The sequence below is a fragment of the Bolinopsis microptera genome, chromosome 3, assembly GCF_026151205.1.
Source record: "Bolinopsis microptera isolate Bmic1 chromosome 3, MBARI_Bmic_1.0, whole genome shotgun sequence".
In the NCBI taxonomy this organism is placed as follows: Eukaryota; Metazoa; Ctenophora; class Tentaculata; order Lobata; family Bolinopsidae; genus Bolinopsis; species Bolinopsis microptera.
The window spans coordinates 18,701,665-18,719,360 of record NC_087074.1 but is presented as its reverse complement, the minus strand read 5'-3'; the positions used below and the strand labels follow the sequence as shown (position 1 = coordinate 18,719,360).

The following is a 17,696-nucleotide window of genomic DNA, read 5'->3' as shown; positions in this document are numbered from 1 at the left end:
TCCCTTCCTCCTCAGTCCTCCTCCTCCTCTTCCTCCTCAGTCCTCCTCCTCTAAACTATACTAATAATCCCAATAAATGTGTTTGTGTTTATGTGTTTGTGTTTATGTGTAGCAGTGTACTGTCTGACGCAGCCAATAAGAATATTCTCTGGAAGTCGGTGAGTGGTAAAGTGTGCAAGTGTGTCCATCAAATCAAGGTTTTAAAAATCTTATTCTGGTATCTTAACCATAAGCTCACAATTCAGATGAGATGTTGCTGAATCGGTATGAAGATGGATCGATAAAACTGGAGGAATTTGTTAAGGCTGATCCCAGATACCCCTCTGACAGTGATACGGACAGTGCTCCTGAAACGAGGAACAAGAATGTAAATGGTGAATCGGATTTTGCAGAATGTACAGACGAACGAAAAGTTAACCAGTACTCTGTTAACGAAGAAGCTGATGCTCCTGAAGTAGAGGATCTAGAGATTTTCCTACACTCAGAACCTGAGTCTGTACCAGCATTGAAAGATCTATTTGTCAACAAGAATTTAACTTCTCATCTCGGAGAAGGTCCTGTAGATATGTGTAAATTGATCGCAGAAAACCCTGAGTTTACACATGAAATATGTGAGGCTAACATAGACTCTCTTATGCCGGATGAGGAGTACTATAAAATTACTTGTGAGACTTATCCTGGTGGCTGGGAGAAATTCGTGGAGGACATGTTAGTAACACTGTCTACTTATATAATCTTACTGGATAACTTAAAACTTGACCACAATCGCGTTTTGGAGCTTTAACTTGTGTTCCTTATTTGCATAAATATTTGTCAGAGTCCAAATTCTATTTAAATTTTAAACTTAGCAATCTGTTATGATATGTTCAATGGGTAAGCTACTTTTCAGGGAGAACGGAGAGTCCTCAGATGAGGAGATCGAGAGAATTGAGCTGCCCCCTGATCTCTACAATGAACTTATATCAGACAAGAGTAATGTTGTAACTGACGATGATGAGGAACGGTTTAAGTTTGGTAGAATAAACAAGGATCAAACAGATACTTGTCTTGATCGAGCACTTGAGTTGTATGATAACTATCATAACATGACGCATGACGAGTGAGTTTTGATACTGTGTTATCCTAGTTCGTATTAAAAGTTTTCTTTAAACATACTGTAATGGCTTCACTTAACCGATAGTTTGCAGCATATGTTTCGCAATTGTAGTTGATCGCGTGGTGCTAACTGTACTTTTAAGATTGCTAACATACCAATTCTTCATCTCGCAGGTATAACAAAAAGGTGAAGACGGTTCTCAAAGACAGGGATAGGATTATCGTTCTAGATGATGATGGTGACAACACCAGAGGAAGTACTAACAAAAGTAACATACCACAAACCAAAGACTGTGTCAGAAAACCTGAATCTGATGACAACTTACCTTCTTGTAGCGGTGTACACCACGATCTAGAACATGGTGAGAACAATCTCTAGTAACATTTAAGGAAAAAGGAGTCGTAAATGGTCAGTTAACACAAATTTATACCTTCATGCACGAGGCTGTGCAATTTCATTAGATAGTTCCTAACTTTAATTAAGTACAGGTCAACAACATCATTGCACTGCAACCGGTTGTCTGAAGCTGTTTAAGACGCAGCTAGAGCTGGAGACACACAAATGTGGGACGACTCGAGAAGTATCAAGAAAGGGGAAAGAGAAAGTACACAAGTGTGACACGTGCGGGAACATGTTTGGTTGGAGGAATAGTCTAACAAAACACATTAGAACAGTACACGATAAAGTAGCGAGACTCACCTGTCCTTACTGTCAATATAGGACTGATCATCAGCACCACCTCACCCAACATATTTTAACACACACGGGGGATAAGCAGTACAGGTGTACACATTGTGACTATACCACTGTTCAGAAAAATACCCTCACTACTCACATCTACCGTAACCACACAAACAAGACACACAATTGTCAGTATCATGAGTGTGGTGTTAAGAAATCCTCTGAACAGGAACTATATGATCATATCAGTTTAGAGCATGCACTACAACAATACAGATGTGATGTGTGTCCTATGTCTTTCAAAAAACCTGATGGTCTTAAGAAACACAAGCTGACACACGGCGATGATGAGTTCAAGTTCAAGTGTAGGTATTGTGGGAGACGGTTTCTGCGAGCAGACAACCTAAAAAGACATACTGTGATACACACCGGAGAGAGAGCACACAAGTGTGGTGTGTGTGGTAAGCAGTTTACTAGAAACAGTAATCTCACAGTGCATATGAGAGTTCACACAGGAGCAAAACCCTACTCCTGTACTCACTGTGGTATGAAATTTAATGTAAGTAGTGCAAAAAACAGACATGAAAGTAGCTGTAAATATAAATAACATTATAATATAATATTGTTTGTCTCAAACTTTATTCGAATACATTTGCTGAATAAGGAAAGTGTAGATGCCGATTGCCGACTCCTTTTTAAATTTGCCGAACTGCCCAGTTGTATCAATTGTAACACTGTTGAGGAACACCTGGAACAGTCACCAAAATGAGTTACTTACCTGCTGTGTTTTGTCGTACTCTGCTCTTCGCTCAAGTTCGATCAGTTAAGGTGAGGATTGCCTCGATCTTTCGGTTTCAGCCCTAGGTCAAGAGCTGTAGAACCGAAGGATCAAAATATATGTTGCTTGTTGCTCGCATTCTAAACTATGGAACATCAATTTTGAGGGATAAGGAAGTGTTTATAGGTTCTGAAACCTAGCTAAATCGATTTTTCGTGCAATTTTAGGCTATAAACGGTCCTCAAAATAAGTTAATAAGAAGGTCGATTTCTCGGTTATTTTTGAGCTTTCGTTCAGAAAATAATTCGGGGCCCTCAAAGGGGGGTAACAAGAAGACGTTACAAGCGTCTCTTCAGCCTGCTGAACATGTACTCACCCGAAAATGTAAACAAACAATTATCACCTCCTCAGCCTGCTGAACATGTACTCGACCTAAATTGTAAATGGTAAACAAACAATTATCACCTCCCCGCCAGTATCCACATCTAGAACACGTTTTGATTTTTGTAATAATATTATTATTTACCTTTATTTTTAAATCACGAAGCGGCGTCAACCTCCATGTGTCCGCCCAATCTAAGATCGGAGCTGTGGTGAAGCGAAAGTCCGGAAGTCTAACGTTTAAAATTAAATCAGTTAAACTTAAAGTTAAAAACATTTATAAGAAAATAGACTTGTCGAGATGAAATGTATAACTCAGCACTAACTAGAACTAGAACTAGAAGTAAAGTTTTGGTTTTAAATTTTGGTATTTCTCTAATTTCCTATTAGTATTAATATTATTGCAAATATTTTATCACTATTTGTTAATTTTTATTTCCGACTCAGATAAGTTTTCAATCAAAACAGTCCGCACACACACACCGCACAAAGACCCGCCACAGCAAAGCCCGCTAGCTTCTCCCCACACACTACAACTACAAGACCGCTAGCTTGTACGTCTACTCAGACTAGAACCGCAACCAATCCCTGGGTCACGTGACAGAGCTGCTACTTATCGAAAACGTTATATTCAAAAACTGCCCGCTAATCAGTGGAGTGTAGTGGTTAGATTGAGGACACCTTTAAAAGCAGTGGCAGTGTGCTTGCTAGCAGTTAACGGACATTGTATTCTAGCTCCGGGCTACTTCTGAACTTCTAGAGCTTCTGATTTGTAAGAATGTGCGGCCACCGACAGTTTTCAATAGCATTTGAGTGCTTTTTTCGTTTTAGTTGCTTTGATACGGGAACGTTCGGATTATCTCAGTGCTAATTTTGTGACTGCTTGTTTTGTATTTTCATTGAGAGTTTAAGAAGATATTTATTGGTTCGATTTTTAATCTGCGGATCTGCCTTGAATTCGATTTTGAATATTATTATTTCAAACATTTTAACATATTTTCTGGCCGGCAGCCGAGGCACAAGGCACAAGGGCAAATCAAAAGGCATGCAAGCTCTCATCTTAAAATGTGTATCTGAACGGAACGGAGCATAAACTATTAACAGACCGATGAAGGAGAAATATCAGAGCTTAACTGTAGCGCTAGATCACGTGACTAGCACACGTGATCACGTGACTAGCACACGTGATCCGTCTCCCAAAACAAACACAGAACAAAAACAACGAGATGTAGTCCCAAATCAAAAGGTTACTAAAAAGGTGACTTTGCTAACTGCTGTTTTATTTAAGACGAATTTGATTGTTAGAGGAATGTATTATACAACATTATGTATAATGATCGTTGTCAACACCAGCAATCTGAAATATGCCCATAGTAAATGTAATACTGTAATAGCTTTAATAGCTTCCACAGTTATCATGGTTACACTTATACTTATAGTGTAACGTAATAGTTAACATTTGATAACATTTATCAGGCAGGTAAAAAGGGAGGAGAGAGGTTTGACCTGTCCAAAGTGGGAATAAAGAAGAAGTTCACTCTGAAGAAGATCAGTTCCCAGATCAGAACAGATCAGGAACGATCCGTTCAACTGAGAACAATTGAGCTGAAGAAATATCTTGCTCATCTTACCACCAAACACACCGCTCAAATCCTAGCTTCACAGGTACCTCGCTCATCTTACTACCAAACACACTGCTCAAATCCTAGCTTCACAGGTACCTTGCTCATCTTACTACCAAACACACTGCTCAAATCCTAGCTTTACAGGTACCTCGCTCATCTTACCACCAAACATACTGCTCAAATCCTAGCTTCACAGGTACCTCGCTCATCTTACTACCAAACACACTGCTCAAATCCTAGCTTCACAGGTACCTCGCTCATCTTACCACCAAACACACTGCTCAAATCCTAGCTTCACAGGTACCTCGCTCATCTTACTACCAAACACACTGCTCAAATCCTAGCTTCACAGGTACCTTGCTCATCTTACTACCAAACACACTGCTCAAATCCTAGCTTCACAGGTACCTCGCTCATCTTACCACCAAACACACTGCTCAAATCCTAGCTTCACAGGTACCTTGCTCATCTTACTACCAAACACACTGCTCAAATCCTAGCTTCACAGGTACCTTGCTCATCTTACTACCTAACACACTGCTCAAATCCTAGCTTCACAGGTATCTCGCTCATCTTACTACCAAACAAACTGCTCAAATCCTAGCTTCACAGGTACCTCGCTCATCTTACTACCAAACACATTGCTCAAATCCTAGCTTCACAGGTACCTCGCTCATCTTACCACCAAACACACTGCTCAAATCCTAGCTTCACAGGTACATCGCTCATCTTACTACCAAACACACTGCTCAAATCCTAGCTTCACAGGTACCTTGCTCATCTTACTACCAAACATACTGCTCAAATTCTAGCTTCACAGGTATCTCGCTCATCTTACTACCAAACACACTGCTCAAATTCTAGCTTCACTGGTACCTTGCTCATCTTACTACCAAACACACTGCTCAAATTCTAGCTTCACTGGTACCTTGCTCATCTTACTACCAAACAAACTGCTCAAATCCTAGCTTCACAGGTACCTCGCTCATCTTACTACCAAACACATTGCTCAAATCCTAGCTTCACAGGTACCTCGCTCATCTTACCACCAAACACACTGCTCAAATCCTAGCTTCACAGGTACATCGCTCATCTTACTACCAAACACACTGCTCAAATCCTAGCTTCACAGGTACCTTGCTCATCTTACTACCAAACATACTGCTCAAATTCTAGCTTCACAGGTATCTCGCTCATCTTACCACCAAACACACTGCTCAAATCCTAGCTTCACTGGTACCTTGCTCATCTTACTACCAAACACACTGCTCAAATCCTAGCTTCACAGGTACCTCGCTAATCTTACTACCAAACACATTGCTCAAATCCTAGCTTCACAGGTACCTCGCTCATCTTACCACCAAACACACTGCTCAAATCCTAGCTTCACAGGTACCTTGCTCATCTTACTACCAAACACGCTGCTCAAATCCTAGCTTCACAGGTACCTTGCTCATCTTACTACCAAACACGCTGCTCAAATCCTAGCTTCATAGGTACCTCGCTCATCTTACTACCAAACACACTGCTCTAATCCTAGCTTCACAGGTACCTTGCTCATCTTACTACCTAACAAACTGCTCAAATCCTAGCTTCACAGGTATCTCGCTCATCTTACTACCAAACACACTGCTCAAATCCTAGCTTCACAGGTACCTCGCTCATCTTACTACCAAACACGCTGCTCAAATCCTAGCTTCACAGGTACCTCGCTCATCTTACTACCAAACACACTGCTCAAATCATAGCTTATTCAAATTCATCTTATAACTAATTACTAAACATACCGCTGTCAAAAACCATTCATCTTTTAAGATGTTTAACATTTTTTTCTTCCCGCTGTTTTCCGTCCAAACCTCTACTTTGTTGACACTGACAGATGGTTCACTCATTAGATTGCTTGATTTATCAAGCATAACGCACTTTTCTAAAGTATTCAATGATTTTATTCAAATCTTACAATCCAGAAAGTAGACACTCTATTAAATCACAGACCTATTGTTTACCATAATTTAATACTAACATCATATTTCATTTATATGTTGCATAATTTCGTAAGCAAATGCAATTGTGTGGTTCACAATGTTATTGCAGAACATAAGCTTAAACTGAGACTTAGAGAAAGTTATATAAAACTAAAAGGCTGCCATATGGGTTCGAGTTTTCCATTGCCTTCAATTTCACTTTAATTTTCAGGGGAAAAATACGACCGATTACAATGGCAAGACCGGAATCTCAACTAAGAAGCCATCCTTTAACTCAGTTAAATTCAAGCAAAAGCAGTACAAGGTAACCTTAACTTCGTGTCTTATGTCGAGTTGATAGTAGTAGTGTAGTAGTGTAGTAGTGTAGTAGTGTAGTAGTGTAGTAGTGTAGTAGTGTAGTAGTGTAGTAGTGTAGTAGTGTAGTAGTGTAGTAGTGTAGTAGTGTAGTAGTGTAGTAGTGTAGTAGTGTAGTAGTGTAGTAGTGTAGTAGTGTAGTAGTGTAGTAGTGTAGTAGTGTAGTAGTGTAGTAGTGTAGTAGTGTAGTAGTGTAGTAGTGTAGTAGTGTAGTAGTGTAGTAGTGTAGTAGTGTAGTAGTGTAGTAGTGTAGTAGTGTAGTAGTGTAGTAGTGTAGTAGTGTAGTAGTGTAGTAGTGTAGTAGTGTAGTAGTGTAGTAGTGTAGTAGTGTAGTAGTGTAGTAGTGTAGTAGTGTAGTAGTGTAGTAGTGTAGTAGTGTAGTAGTGTAGTAGTGTAGTAGTGTAGTAGTGTAGTAGTGTAGTAGTGTAGTAGTGTAGTAGTGTAGTAGTGTAGTAGTGTAGTAGTGTAGTAGTGTAGTAGTGTAGTAGTGTAGTAGTGTAGTAGTGTAGTAGTGTAGTAGTGTAGTAGTGTAGTAGTGTAGTAGTGTAGTAGTGTAGTAGTGTAGTAGTGTAGTAGTGTAGTAGTGTAGTAGTGTAGTAGTGTAGTAGTGTAGTAGTGTAGTAGTGTAGTAGTGTAGTAGTGTAGTAGTGTAGTAGTGTAGTAGTGTAGTAGTGTAGTAGTGTAGTAGTGTAGTAGTGTAGTAGTGTAGTAGTGTAGTAGTGTAGTAGTGTAGTAGTGTAGTAGTGTAGTAGTGTAGTAGTGTAGTAGTGTAGTAGTGTAGTAGTGTAGTAGTGTAGTAGTGTAGTAGTGTAGTAGTGTAGTAGTGTATTAGTGTAGTAGTGTAGTAGTGTAGTAGTGTAGTAGTGTAGTAGTGTAGTAGTGTAGTAGTGTAGTAGTGTAGTAGTGTAGTAGTGTAGTAGTGTAGTAGTGTAGTAGTGTAGTAGTGTAGTAGTTACTATCCATAAAGTTAAATTATGAAGTTTATTACATTTTACCTCAAGTAGTTTGTGTCTTATAGCCTGTCGTACAAACTCAAGTCTTCCTCCTAAAGACATATCCCACGGGCAGTTTCTGAATGAGTGTAGTTTCAGGTGACCCACTCGTTACCGCACATACCAGCTGCAACTGCAGGAGACCTCCAAACTCCCCTTCACTCGCGCCGCTCTGTCAGACTGGACAGTGAGGCACTGCCGACTAGACTCACTGCATACGGACTAGCTTCACTGCAAGAGAGGGTAAGAGGACCTGGGGACATTGTTAAAATCAGGGTGGAAACATGTTCTTGATGAACGTTACTCACAGATCAACCTTGATTCCTCTTCCAACTTTCAGTCATCTTATTATAATTTTGTATTAAGTATTGACATCTCACCCTTCACAGATATACAAGATAGATACGAGTTACAGACACGCCCCTTTCACCTACCACTCCAGCTCTTACGGACACCCCTACGTCTCAGACGAGTTGTTTGAGCGGATTACAGAATGGATCAGAAGAGTGAACATCAGTGTAGATTGGGCTAGTGTGGTCCAAAGTGCTAGTGATGAGGCTCTTAGTTTTCACGACTAGGAGCTAGTGTGGTCCAAAGTGCTAGTGATTAGTCTCTCAGTTTTCACGACTTGGAGCTAGTGTGGTCCAAAGTGCTGGTGATGAGGCTCTCAGTTTTCACGACTTGGAGCTAGTGTGGTCCAAAGTGCTGGTGATGAGGCTCTCAGTTTTCACGACTAGGAGCTAGTATGGTCCAAAGTGCTAGTGATGAGGCTCTCAGTTTTCACGACTAGGAGCTAGTGTGGTCCAAGGTGCTAGTGATTAGTCTCTCAGTTTTCACGACTTGGAGCTAGTGTAGACCAAAGTGCTAGTGATGAGGCTCTCAGTTTTCACGACTAGGAGCTAGTGTGGTCCAAAGTGCTAGTGATGAGGCTCTCAGTTTTCACGACTAGGAGCTAGTGTGGTCCAGAGTGCTAGTGATGAGGCTCTCAGTTTTCACGACTAGGAGCTAGTGTGGTCCAAAGTGCTAGTGATGAGACTCTCAGTTTTCAGATTGGTGATGGGGTTCTCAGACTAAGTGCCGCTTGGGCATTGAGCTAGTCAGCATTTTTTGATCATATAAGTTATATTATATATGATAAAACACCGTCTTAAGTCTTAATGGTATTGTAAAAGTATTATGTGTAATAATGTTGTTATCACATAATATTATAATCGGTCATTTATCTCAATTTCAAATTGTTGGTCGACACAAAAAACGGCCGGCATGATTTTTGACTTAATGTTAAATGTCTTTAACTTTTGTAGTTTAATATAGTGTTTATAAAAACTGCGTTTATCACACGTATAATTGATATCAACATTGTATTTTTACAATTGTTCAGATCAAAATTTAAAAAAGTAACGAGTATTATATGGAGTAATAGGTCCCGTTCAGTGTAAAAGTCAACGAAAGTGGAAAATTTAATAAAATATCACGATTCAAATCTATTATCGACAAGAAGTCTATTATATCACTTGTTACATCACGCGTTATATCACGTGTTATATCACTAGCGATCTGTTCAGCTCTCTCAAGCTTCCTCGTCATGGTTTGGAACTTGTGTCCCGTTCTCGACCTTCTGGTACTCCGTCCCAGATGTCAGATCACCCGGCACCTCCGGTATCCTCACCCCAGTAGTGTCCGGCAGGAAGAAGACCACAGCCACGCCGATAAGGGCCATTCCACCAAATACCCCAGCAGTCACTCTCCTATCCGTTACCTTGTAAAGTAAACTAATATAAGGCCCAGCGAAACTACCTAACCGGGCACAACTGGAGCTGAGGGACATTATCATGCCGCGATGTGAGGTGGGGGCTAGCTCGCTGGTGAAGAGATACATCAAGATAAAGGCAGCGAGGACTGAAATACTGCCGATCAGACTGGCAACGTAGTTCAGGGTCCATTTAGCAGAAACATTGACATCTGGCATCGCCAACAGATTTGCGAGAACTACGATCCCGAAGAAAACAAGGCCTGATTTCCTTCTACCAATCAGATTGCACGTTGGTGTCAGTACAGCAAACGCGATGGTGTTCCCAATAGCCGCAAAACAGTACGCCGTGTAAATATTGGAGCCAATTTTGCTCCACCCAAAGGAAAACCCGTAAAATAGTGCTCCGCACATGAACCAACAAATACAGCCCAGCAATGTTCTCTTCAGCATAGCGGGGTGAGTCTTGAAATCTTTGATTTGCTCCCAAAAGTTCTGCACTCTGTCCTTGTACACCAAATCCACAGACTCCATCGACATCTCGTTACCGCATATGGTCAAGTTCGGAGACAACCTGTACATAAAATCAGTCACTAATTACACTCATTTCACTGCCATCAACGGTAAAATTAATTATAATTCCTCTGACAGTCCAAGGGGTACAGGCTCTTCAGATATTATACTCCTAACCTTTCTATAATTATATCTGGGTTCAAAATTTAAATAACTCAACCTTGGTGGAGACAGTGGCCACCTGAAAATTACAAACATAAAGGAGCTGTAAATCACTTATGAAAAAAATATTTACTCCAAATTTCACAATTTAAAGTTACGTAAGACAGGTGGGTACTCAAAAAGTGCCGGTTGAGTAGGTTTGTCTGCTCAACACAGGTGGAGCAGCTCACTGACTACATGAGCTAATATAAGTGACTAGAACTAACCCTCTCATGCTTTTTAATTGCTCCAAAGTCCTAATATTTAATATTATGGGTTATACCAATCATATTTCATAGAATAGGATCCTCAGAATCGGCTCAACCGAGGTGGAGACAGCATAACATGCAGTTCAAAATCTGCTATTCTGTAGTTTAGGAGCTGTAGAGTGACTGTGGCAGTCCATTTGCAATACCAATGATTCTAAATCATCTACCAACTCATATTACAAGGCATCCTTGCTAAAACGTACACTCAACATAGGTGGAGACTCAAATTTGGCAAATTTGGGCGTAAATTTGACCTCAGAAGTCAAGGTTCTCCACCGCGGTTGAGTGGTTGATGGCTAGTTTGATGAGTTGTATACATGCTAAAGGGTCACCAAATGTTATTTCTTCCAGAAATCAACTGCCTAAGCTCAACTCAACCCGGTGGGGCCAGATTTAATGCATTTTTTAATGTTTTGATGTTTAATCAACAATTTCTCCACCTTGTTGAGCACCTTTTCACAACTTTGATAGTTTTTTCATTTGCTAGAACACTTTGCTTTAAGACAGAAGGGGTAACAGTTTTATGATCCCCTACAGTAGCAGTTGACAGAGCAGATTAGAATTAGTGATAAAACTAATGAATTTAGGCATGTTTTGACAGGCTTTTTACTGTTTCTTAATGAAAGATCTCCACCCTGTTGAGCGTCAATGGAAAAAACAAAATTTAACGGGAAGTAGAAAAGGCCGAGACGCAACTTTCTAGCTAACCTAGAACTCTCTAAACCTTTCTCCGCCCCCGGTTGAGCAGCTTTGAAAAGTGCATTTAATTTCTCCACCTAGGTTGAGCACTTAAATAAAATATTGATAAAACCATCAGATTGCAAATTTGATGTAGTTTGTGTTACCAATAACCTTTTCCACCTTAATCAAAAGTTTCTTCAACCAGAGCCAGTCTCCACCTTAAATCTCCACCTTTTAAGGGTTTGTTTAATACCACCTGTATCTGCTCAACCGTTCAACCTTTTAATTTTATTTTTTTACTCAGAGAAAGTCCTGAAAAATGTCTTGTCAGCCATATAATCAGGGAGTTTCAGTCTGTGTTGAGCTGGCTCCACCACACACTTCTAAAAAAGTAAAAAATGTACAGGTTGTCTCCGAACTTGACCATATTCGTGAGTATGATTGCAGGATCTCCTTAGCATCTTCATCACGTCCCTGGACCAGTGCAAATCGTGGGGATATTGGGTAGATAAAAAGAGAAATGATACACACGAAGTTGATAACAGCAGCGGCTAGGAATATATACTGCCATGTTGTGATGAAGTAAGCCAAGCCAACCATGAGGAAAAAGCCTAAATTCCAAGCAAAGATGGTAATGGTGTTGATGTTGCACCGGAGGTGGCTAGGTGCAAATTCAAGTATCCAGCAGTAAACCCCAGTGAAACTCATGAACGAACCGTATCCCTGGACTATCCTGATGGCAAGCAAGACCTCATAATTAGGTGTCCATACCCCTGCTAATGTAGCTGAAGCTGAAATGAAAGACCCAACAATCCCTCCATTTCTTCTCCCAAACTTATCAAATATTGCAGTAGAAGTCAGCAATCCCAGAAGAGCCCCAATGAAGAACAAGCTGGACGCCAGGGAGAGTTTAGACTCAGTACCACAGTAGATGCCCCAGTCTATAGAGAAAGTAGTTCTCGTGCTCGTCCAACTGAAGTCAGTCCCAGCAACCAGCTCATTATCACACATTGACTTCTCAGAGTAGAAGGAGTCGGAGATGTTAGCTGCCACATACAAACTCTGACACGTTTCTGAGACACATGTCCACTCCGTGTAGGGAATACGACCTGTGAACACTGTTATGTAGGTCTCAGCCGCTGTCACATACATAACCGCTACAGCCGTCCAAAATACCAGGAACAACTTGATGGTTGGGCCCTGGTATATTTTGTCCACAACTTGATCTATTGTCAGGGACTCTTTCTCGTTTAGGTCGTCATCAGGAGTGACGAGAGCGAGGCGGTTGTCCGACCCGTAGTCCAAGCCCATTCCTTTTCTGATGAGGGTTGTTATATGAAATGGTGAGGTTGTTCTATATCAGAATTGTGAGGACGTTTATCAATTTTTCTAAACAATTCGAGACAAGGTCAAAAGGAAATCGCGGCACGTGCAGAATCGCGATTTGTCCCATTCTCCGCGACAAATCGCGATTTTTGACGCATTTTTCTTTAAATCTGAGGACCAAATTTGCGCATTCTCCTTTAAATCCGAAAGGCCAAATATCACGTTCTTTATAAAGTTATAAGTATATGGAACCAATCACATCCACAGCCTTTCGAATGTAGGTACGGACTTCAGAAGGCCGAAAAATATTTTCAGTTCATAATGATCAGAGCTACTGCTAGTTGCATGAAACATGAATAAAAGTAGTTTCAGTCGAAAAACTTCCAAAATCGTATTTCGAGAGGTAGGTACTACTACTAGATACTAAGTACGGACTTCAGTAAACCGAAAAAAATATTTTAGTATCATAATGATCAGGGTAGCATGAACCGTGGAAAAATTGGTTTCCAGGAATCCACTTTCACAAGCATTTCTTAACCCATTCGTCTGCTGACGTAACATTGTTAACCAAAAACTTCCTAACTTCCCTAAAACTTAGACATAAAAACTTAGACCACTAGACATAAGTTTACCACTAGACATAAAGTTAACCACTAAACACCCCAATCAATGTCTGGAAACTGCAAACATTCAGAAAACGATTATATACAGAGGCCCTCTTATGAACAAAGGCAAAGATGAGGAAATAACATAATACGTAGGTGATGTAAAATGTGTTCGGCATAAGGTTAGTTAGAAGTTAATTTGTTAAGTGAGATTTGGAACAATGTATGTATTGGTTAATGAGAACATTGACCAATTGTTAAGACGATTAATCTATATTATAACTTTATAACATACCTTTGCCAACACAATATGGACAAAAGCTCATGAGGGTAAAGGAAATATTTCTACGAACATAGTGATAGTGAAAATGTTATACAATTACAAAGGATGCCACAATGCTGGCAACATGCCGCCACCTCTAAGTCGCCCACAAAAAGCCACTTAGCTGCAAAACCATAATAATAATATGCCGTAGGACTATTTGTTCCAGAACCACGTGCCTAAGAACAATTTGTTCACTTGAAAATTGATAATAGAGGCTCTTACGGGCATTGTCTGCTAGAAACGCTAGGGACCCCAGTTACACCTTACTAGACGTATTTTTGAACGTAGAATCGATTAAATGAAGAACCGTGGAAATTTTTACGAATTCGCCGCGATTTTCGATATTTTCGCCGCTATTTTCTTTTGTCCTTGTTTCGAGATAAGAATACTAAAAGTTCAACATCAAATGCAATTTAAAAGATGCTCTTATAATCCATGTCTACGACAGAGTAAGAAAGTTAACAGGCAATATGTTTTACTTTTAAACTAGATCAAAATACAAATCCATTAAATGTATTGAAATTTAGAGTCTGACTATAACGTTGAATATCGTAACGTGACAACCAGTTCCATTCATTTAAGTGGTATTAAAACATAATTCTTACTGAGACTTAACAGAAATGTTTGCCTAAAGGGTACAAATTAAGTATCGGATGATTTTAAACAGGTCCAAATCTTAACATTGGTAAAATGGACAATCTTGAACAATAAAAATTTCGCGTTTCTAATGAACTTCGTAATTGAGATTTTGCAGAAACGGAGAGTCAAACATTCAAACTAGTTACAGTAACTAGTAGTTACTTAATTGACGATGTCAATTCATCGCAGCTCGGCGCGGCACAGTAGCGCATCTCGCCGATCTAGCGAGGAATTGATGAATTGCAGCAAAATACGCGCCAAAAGACGCGCCGTTACGGAGTGATGTCAACGATTACTTTAAAATTAAACACACTGATGTCATACTCATTATAATTCATAATTTGGCGTGACCGGTGATAGTCTGAAAAGGAAAACACATGCTAGAAATTACTAAATTACTAGACAAGTATAATACGTTTACAGGATTGACTTCGTGCAAACTTTCGAGACGGTAATCACATTAGACTGAAAGAACCTGTTGTTATATTGTCATACGTTGTATGACCCGCCGCGCACGAAGTGCGCGGCTCCCCCTGTATCGTCAGAACGATAGTGAAACGACCGTGGGGGTCGCAACGTGATACAATTGTTATATATATATTATGGATTCGTTCTGACCCATGATATACATTATGCTTTTTCCTGATCAAAAGTGTACACACGAGACCAGTTAATTAACCTAACACAAGTTAGCACAATACCTTAATATAATTAGGTAGTGCGCCATCGACAGTGAGCCGCGCGTGCCGACTGTAGGATGGTTTTTTAGCGCTAATTTCGGCCAGCACAAAATTCTTGAAACAAATGCGTAATGAGTAACCTTCCCTTGATCCAATTTTAACAAAAATTGGTTAGCTTAATCATAGACTTACAAGGAAAGTGTCTGAAAAATTTAAAGCATATCCAAACATTATTTTACAGCTGAAGAAAGCAGCGTATTTTTCCCCATTTTTTCCCCATTTTCATTACTATATCAACTGATCCGATATCTATCAAATTTTTCGGACAGTTGTGAAATTTCTATTGGAAGGTCTTCACCAATTTTCAGAATGATCTAATTCAAGGAACCTTGTTTCCTAAATTATAACAAATAATTTTATTTTTATTGCGATCGCGATCGTTTGCTATTCCACTGCTGACTGCTCCTTTCCCATTTCCAATGCAATGATGTATGACGTGACACATGAATATAAAATTAAATATAATTATAAATTCATCACTAGGGGGTGCACGATAAAAATAAACTTGCTCGGATTTTAAAAATTTGTGTACCATTGTTTTCTAGAGACTGTGAGAATTTTCACAATACCAAATTTGTCATACCTTTTTGGAAAGATCAGTGAGTTTCGCCTAGGTGCCATATTTAATGGTGCGCGGCTTTTGGAGCAAAATTAGCTGTAAAAAGTGCGTAATTTGACCAAATTCGTTGATTTTTGTCGTATTATTCGGATATATCTTCGGTTCCTTGAATGAGATCATTCTGAAAATTGGCGACGTCCTTCCAATAGGGCTTTCACAATTAACTGTTCGAAAAATTTGGTGGATATCGGAGTTGATATAGTGATCAAAATGGGGCAAAATACGCTGCTTTTAGCTGTAACATAATGTCTTGCTCTAACCAGAGCCCTCTCGCTTGCAGTAGCGCGCGACCGCCGAGGGCGGCAAATATATATATATATATTTAACTTGTGAAACAAGCGCGTCACGCAGTACGCGTATACAGTATACACATGGCTATGTGAACATAATGTCTGATGGTTGGATAAGCTTTAAATTTTCCGGACACTTTCTTTGTAAGTCTATGAGTAAGCTTACCAATTTTTGTTGCAATTGGAGGTCGGGAAGGATACTATACTCAATATCTATTTGTTTGAAGAAAATTGTGCTGGCCGAAATTAGTGCTAAAAAACCATCCTACAGTCGGCACGCGCGGCTCACTGTCGATGGCGCACTACCTATCATCACTCATGAAGAATCGAGCAACTCTAATGTCTAATTAAGTGGAAATCATACGCGTATATAGTAGGGAAGGTACTATGATACCCTTTACCTGGGTACCTCAGGCTATCTTACTGGGCCGCGCTTAGCCTGTCATTCCGCCTAATCTCTATTCTATGTTTATGAACATGATAGCATGAGGTCCCCAGGTAATCACGCCACTGCGGGCGCGCTACCGCGTTACTGCAACATGCAAACTCAAGTTTACGTGCTCTGCTCTAGAAAGAGCAAAGATTTATATCTTACTATATATAAAGCGAGACGATATAATATACATGGATGGAATTGTGCAATTTTACTGACACCACGGCATCAACTTTAACGCGACTTTCCGCAAAAACCGTAAAAGATATACAACTGAAACTTTTATGACTGGGTCAAATGCCTTTATGGCCTTCAAATTTGTAGGTTTACAACCTACCAGGACGCGCGCCGAGTTGGAACAAATATTTTACGAGTATCACCCGTTAACTTTCAAATCAGCATGAAAAATAAAATATTGGCCAAGGAATAAGAATTTTAGTACCCAAAATTTGGACCTCCAAGTGGTGTCAAAAACGCGAATTAAATAGATATTAATTATTTTAGTCTCTTGAGTCTTGTCACCATGCCACTTTAGGGTTAGACGGGTTCCTGCTAGTTATATTAGTGCATGGCGGCGTTGATTGATAATGTCAACCCTTCTATTCCAGATCGTTGCTCTGCAACCATCTTCGATACGAAGCAAGAATGCTAGTTTGCGTGGCGCGTCGAAGCGTCGAAGTCCTCCAAATGGCGTCGAAAATGATGTCCATTGTTAACGGACTGACCGGGCGACCGGCGCACGTCGGCAATGATGATATGAGTGGCAAGCAGGAATGAGGGACCAAAACACTTTAGGCTAATACATAATAATTGCCCGTCATAATTAACATCGTCAATCAACAACGTGGTTGATCAAACATAACCATATTGCATATAGAGCGGAAGCAGTGTGTATGAAGTATGAACCTGCACAGAGCGTTTTTATTTAATTATAATCGCCACGACCCAGCTTTATTATGCCTTTATATAGTGTATATGGGACTTTAAGCGAGCCCAATTCTCAAAAAGCTTAAGTTTTGGTGCTATTTTGCTAAAAATTTTGATAGATTTTCATTTAAATTTTCAAAATTATTAAATCAATGGCATTGTGACTGTGTGATGTAATGTGAGTGATTTTCTTTCTATACGATATATATATAATGTGTAATGCTGCAATTATGATGTTGGACGACTGAGTTTGAATTACCTGTGGACCCCAGGCTATAATGTTCATAAATATAAGATTCGGCGGAATGACAGGCTGAGCGCCGCCCAGTAAAGTTTGAAGAATGTCATAAAAGCATTGCATGTGGTATGTATACAAATTTTTAAATGCCATAATGTTATGTTGTTTTAAAACCCCTGTTTTCTGGGAACCCCTTCAAGGACATCGTCGAAGGGGAAGACCACATCTCACATATATTGACATTCTTC

At 39.9% G+C, this 17,696-nt stretch overlaps 2 protein-coding genes across 2 annotated transcripts; one reads left to right on the top strand and one right to left on the bottom strand.

The window, feature by feature from the left end:
* Positions 1 to 243: 243 nt before the first annotated feature.
* LOC134813626 (zinc finger protein 771-like) lies at positions 244 to 2,508 on the top strand. The gene is made up of 5 exons (XM_063821505.1): positions 244 to 567; positions 617 to 708; positions 890 to 1,099; positions 1,270 to 1,457; positions 1,585 to 2,508. Exons 2-5 carry the CDS (start codon positions 635 to 637, stop codon positions 2,382 to 2,384), a joined length of 1,272 nt encoding a protein of 423 aa, XP_063677575.1. The 5' UTR covers positions 244 to 567; positions 617 to 634; the 3' UTR covers positions 2,385 to 2,508.
* A 6,896-nt stretch (positions 2,509 to 9,404) lies between these two features.
* LOC134812805 (solute carrier family 22 member 15-like) lies at positions 9,405 to 10,182 on the bottom strand. Its single transcript, XM_063820375.1, has one exon. It carries the CDS (start codon positions 10,180 to 10,182, stop codon positions 9,463 to 9,465), a length of 720 nt encoding a protein of 239 aa, XP_063676445.1. The 3' UTR covers positions 9,405 to 9,462.
* Positions 10,183 to 17,696: the final 7,514 nt, after the last annotated feature.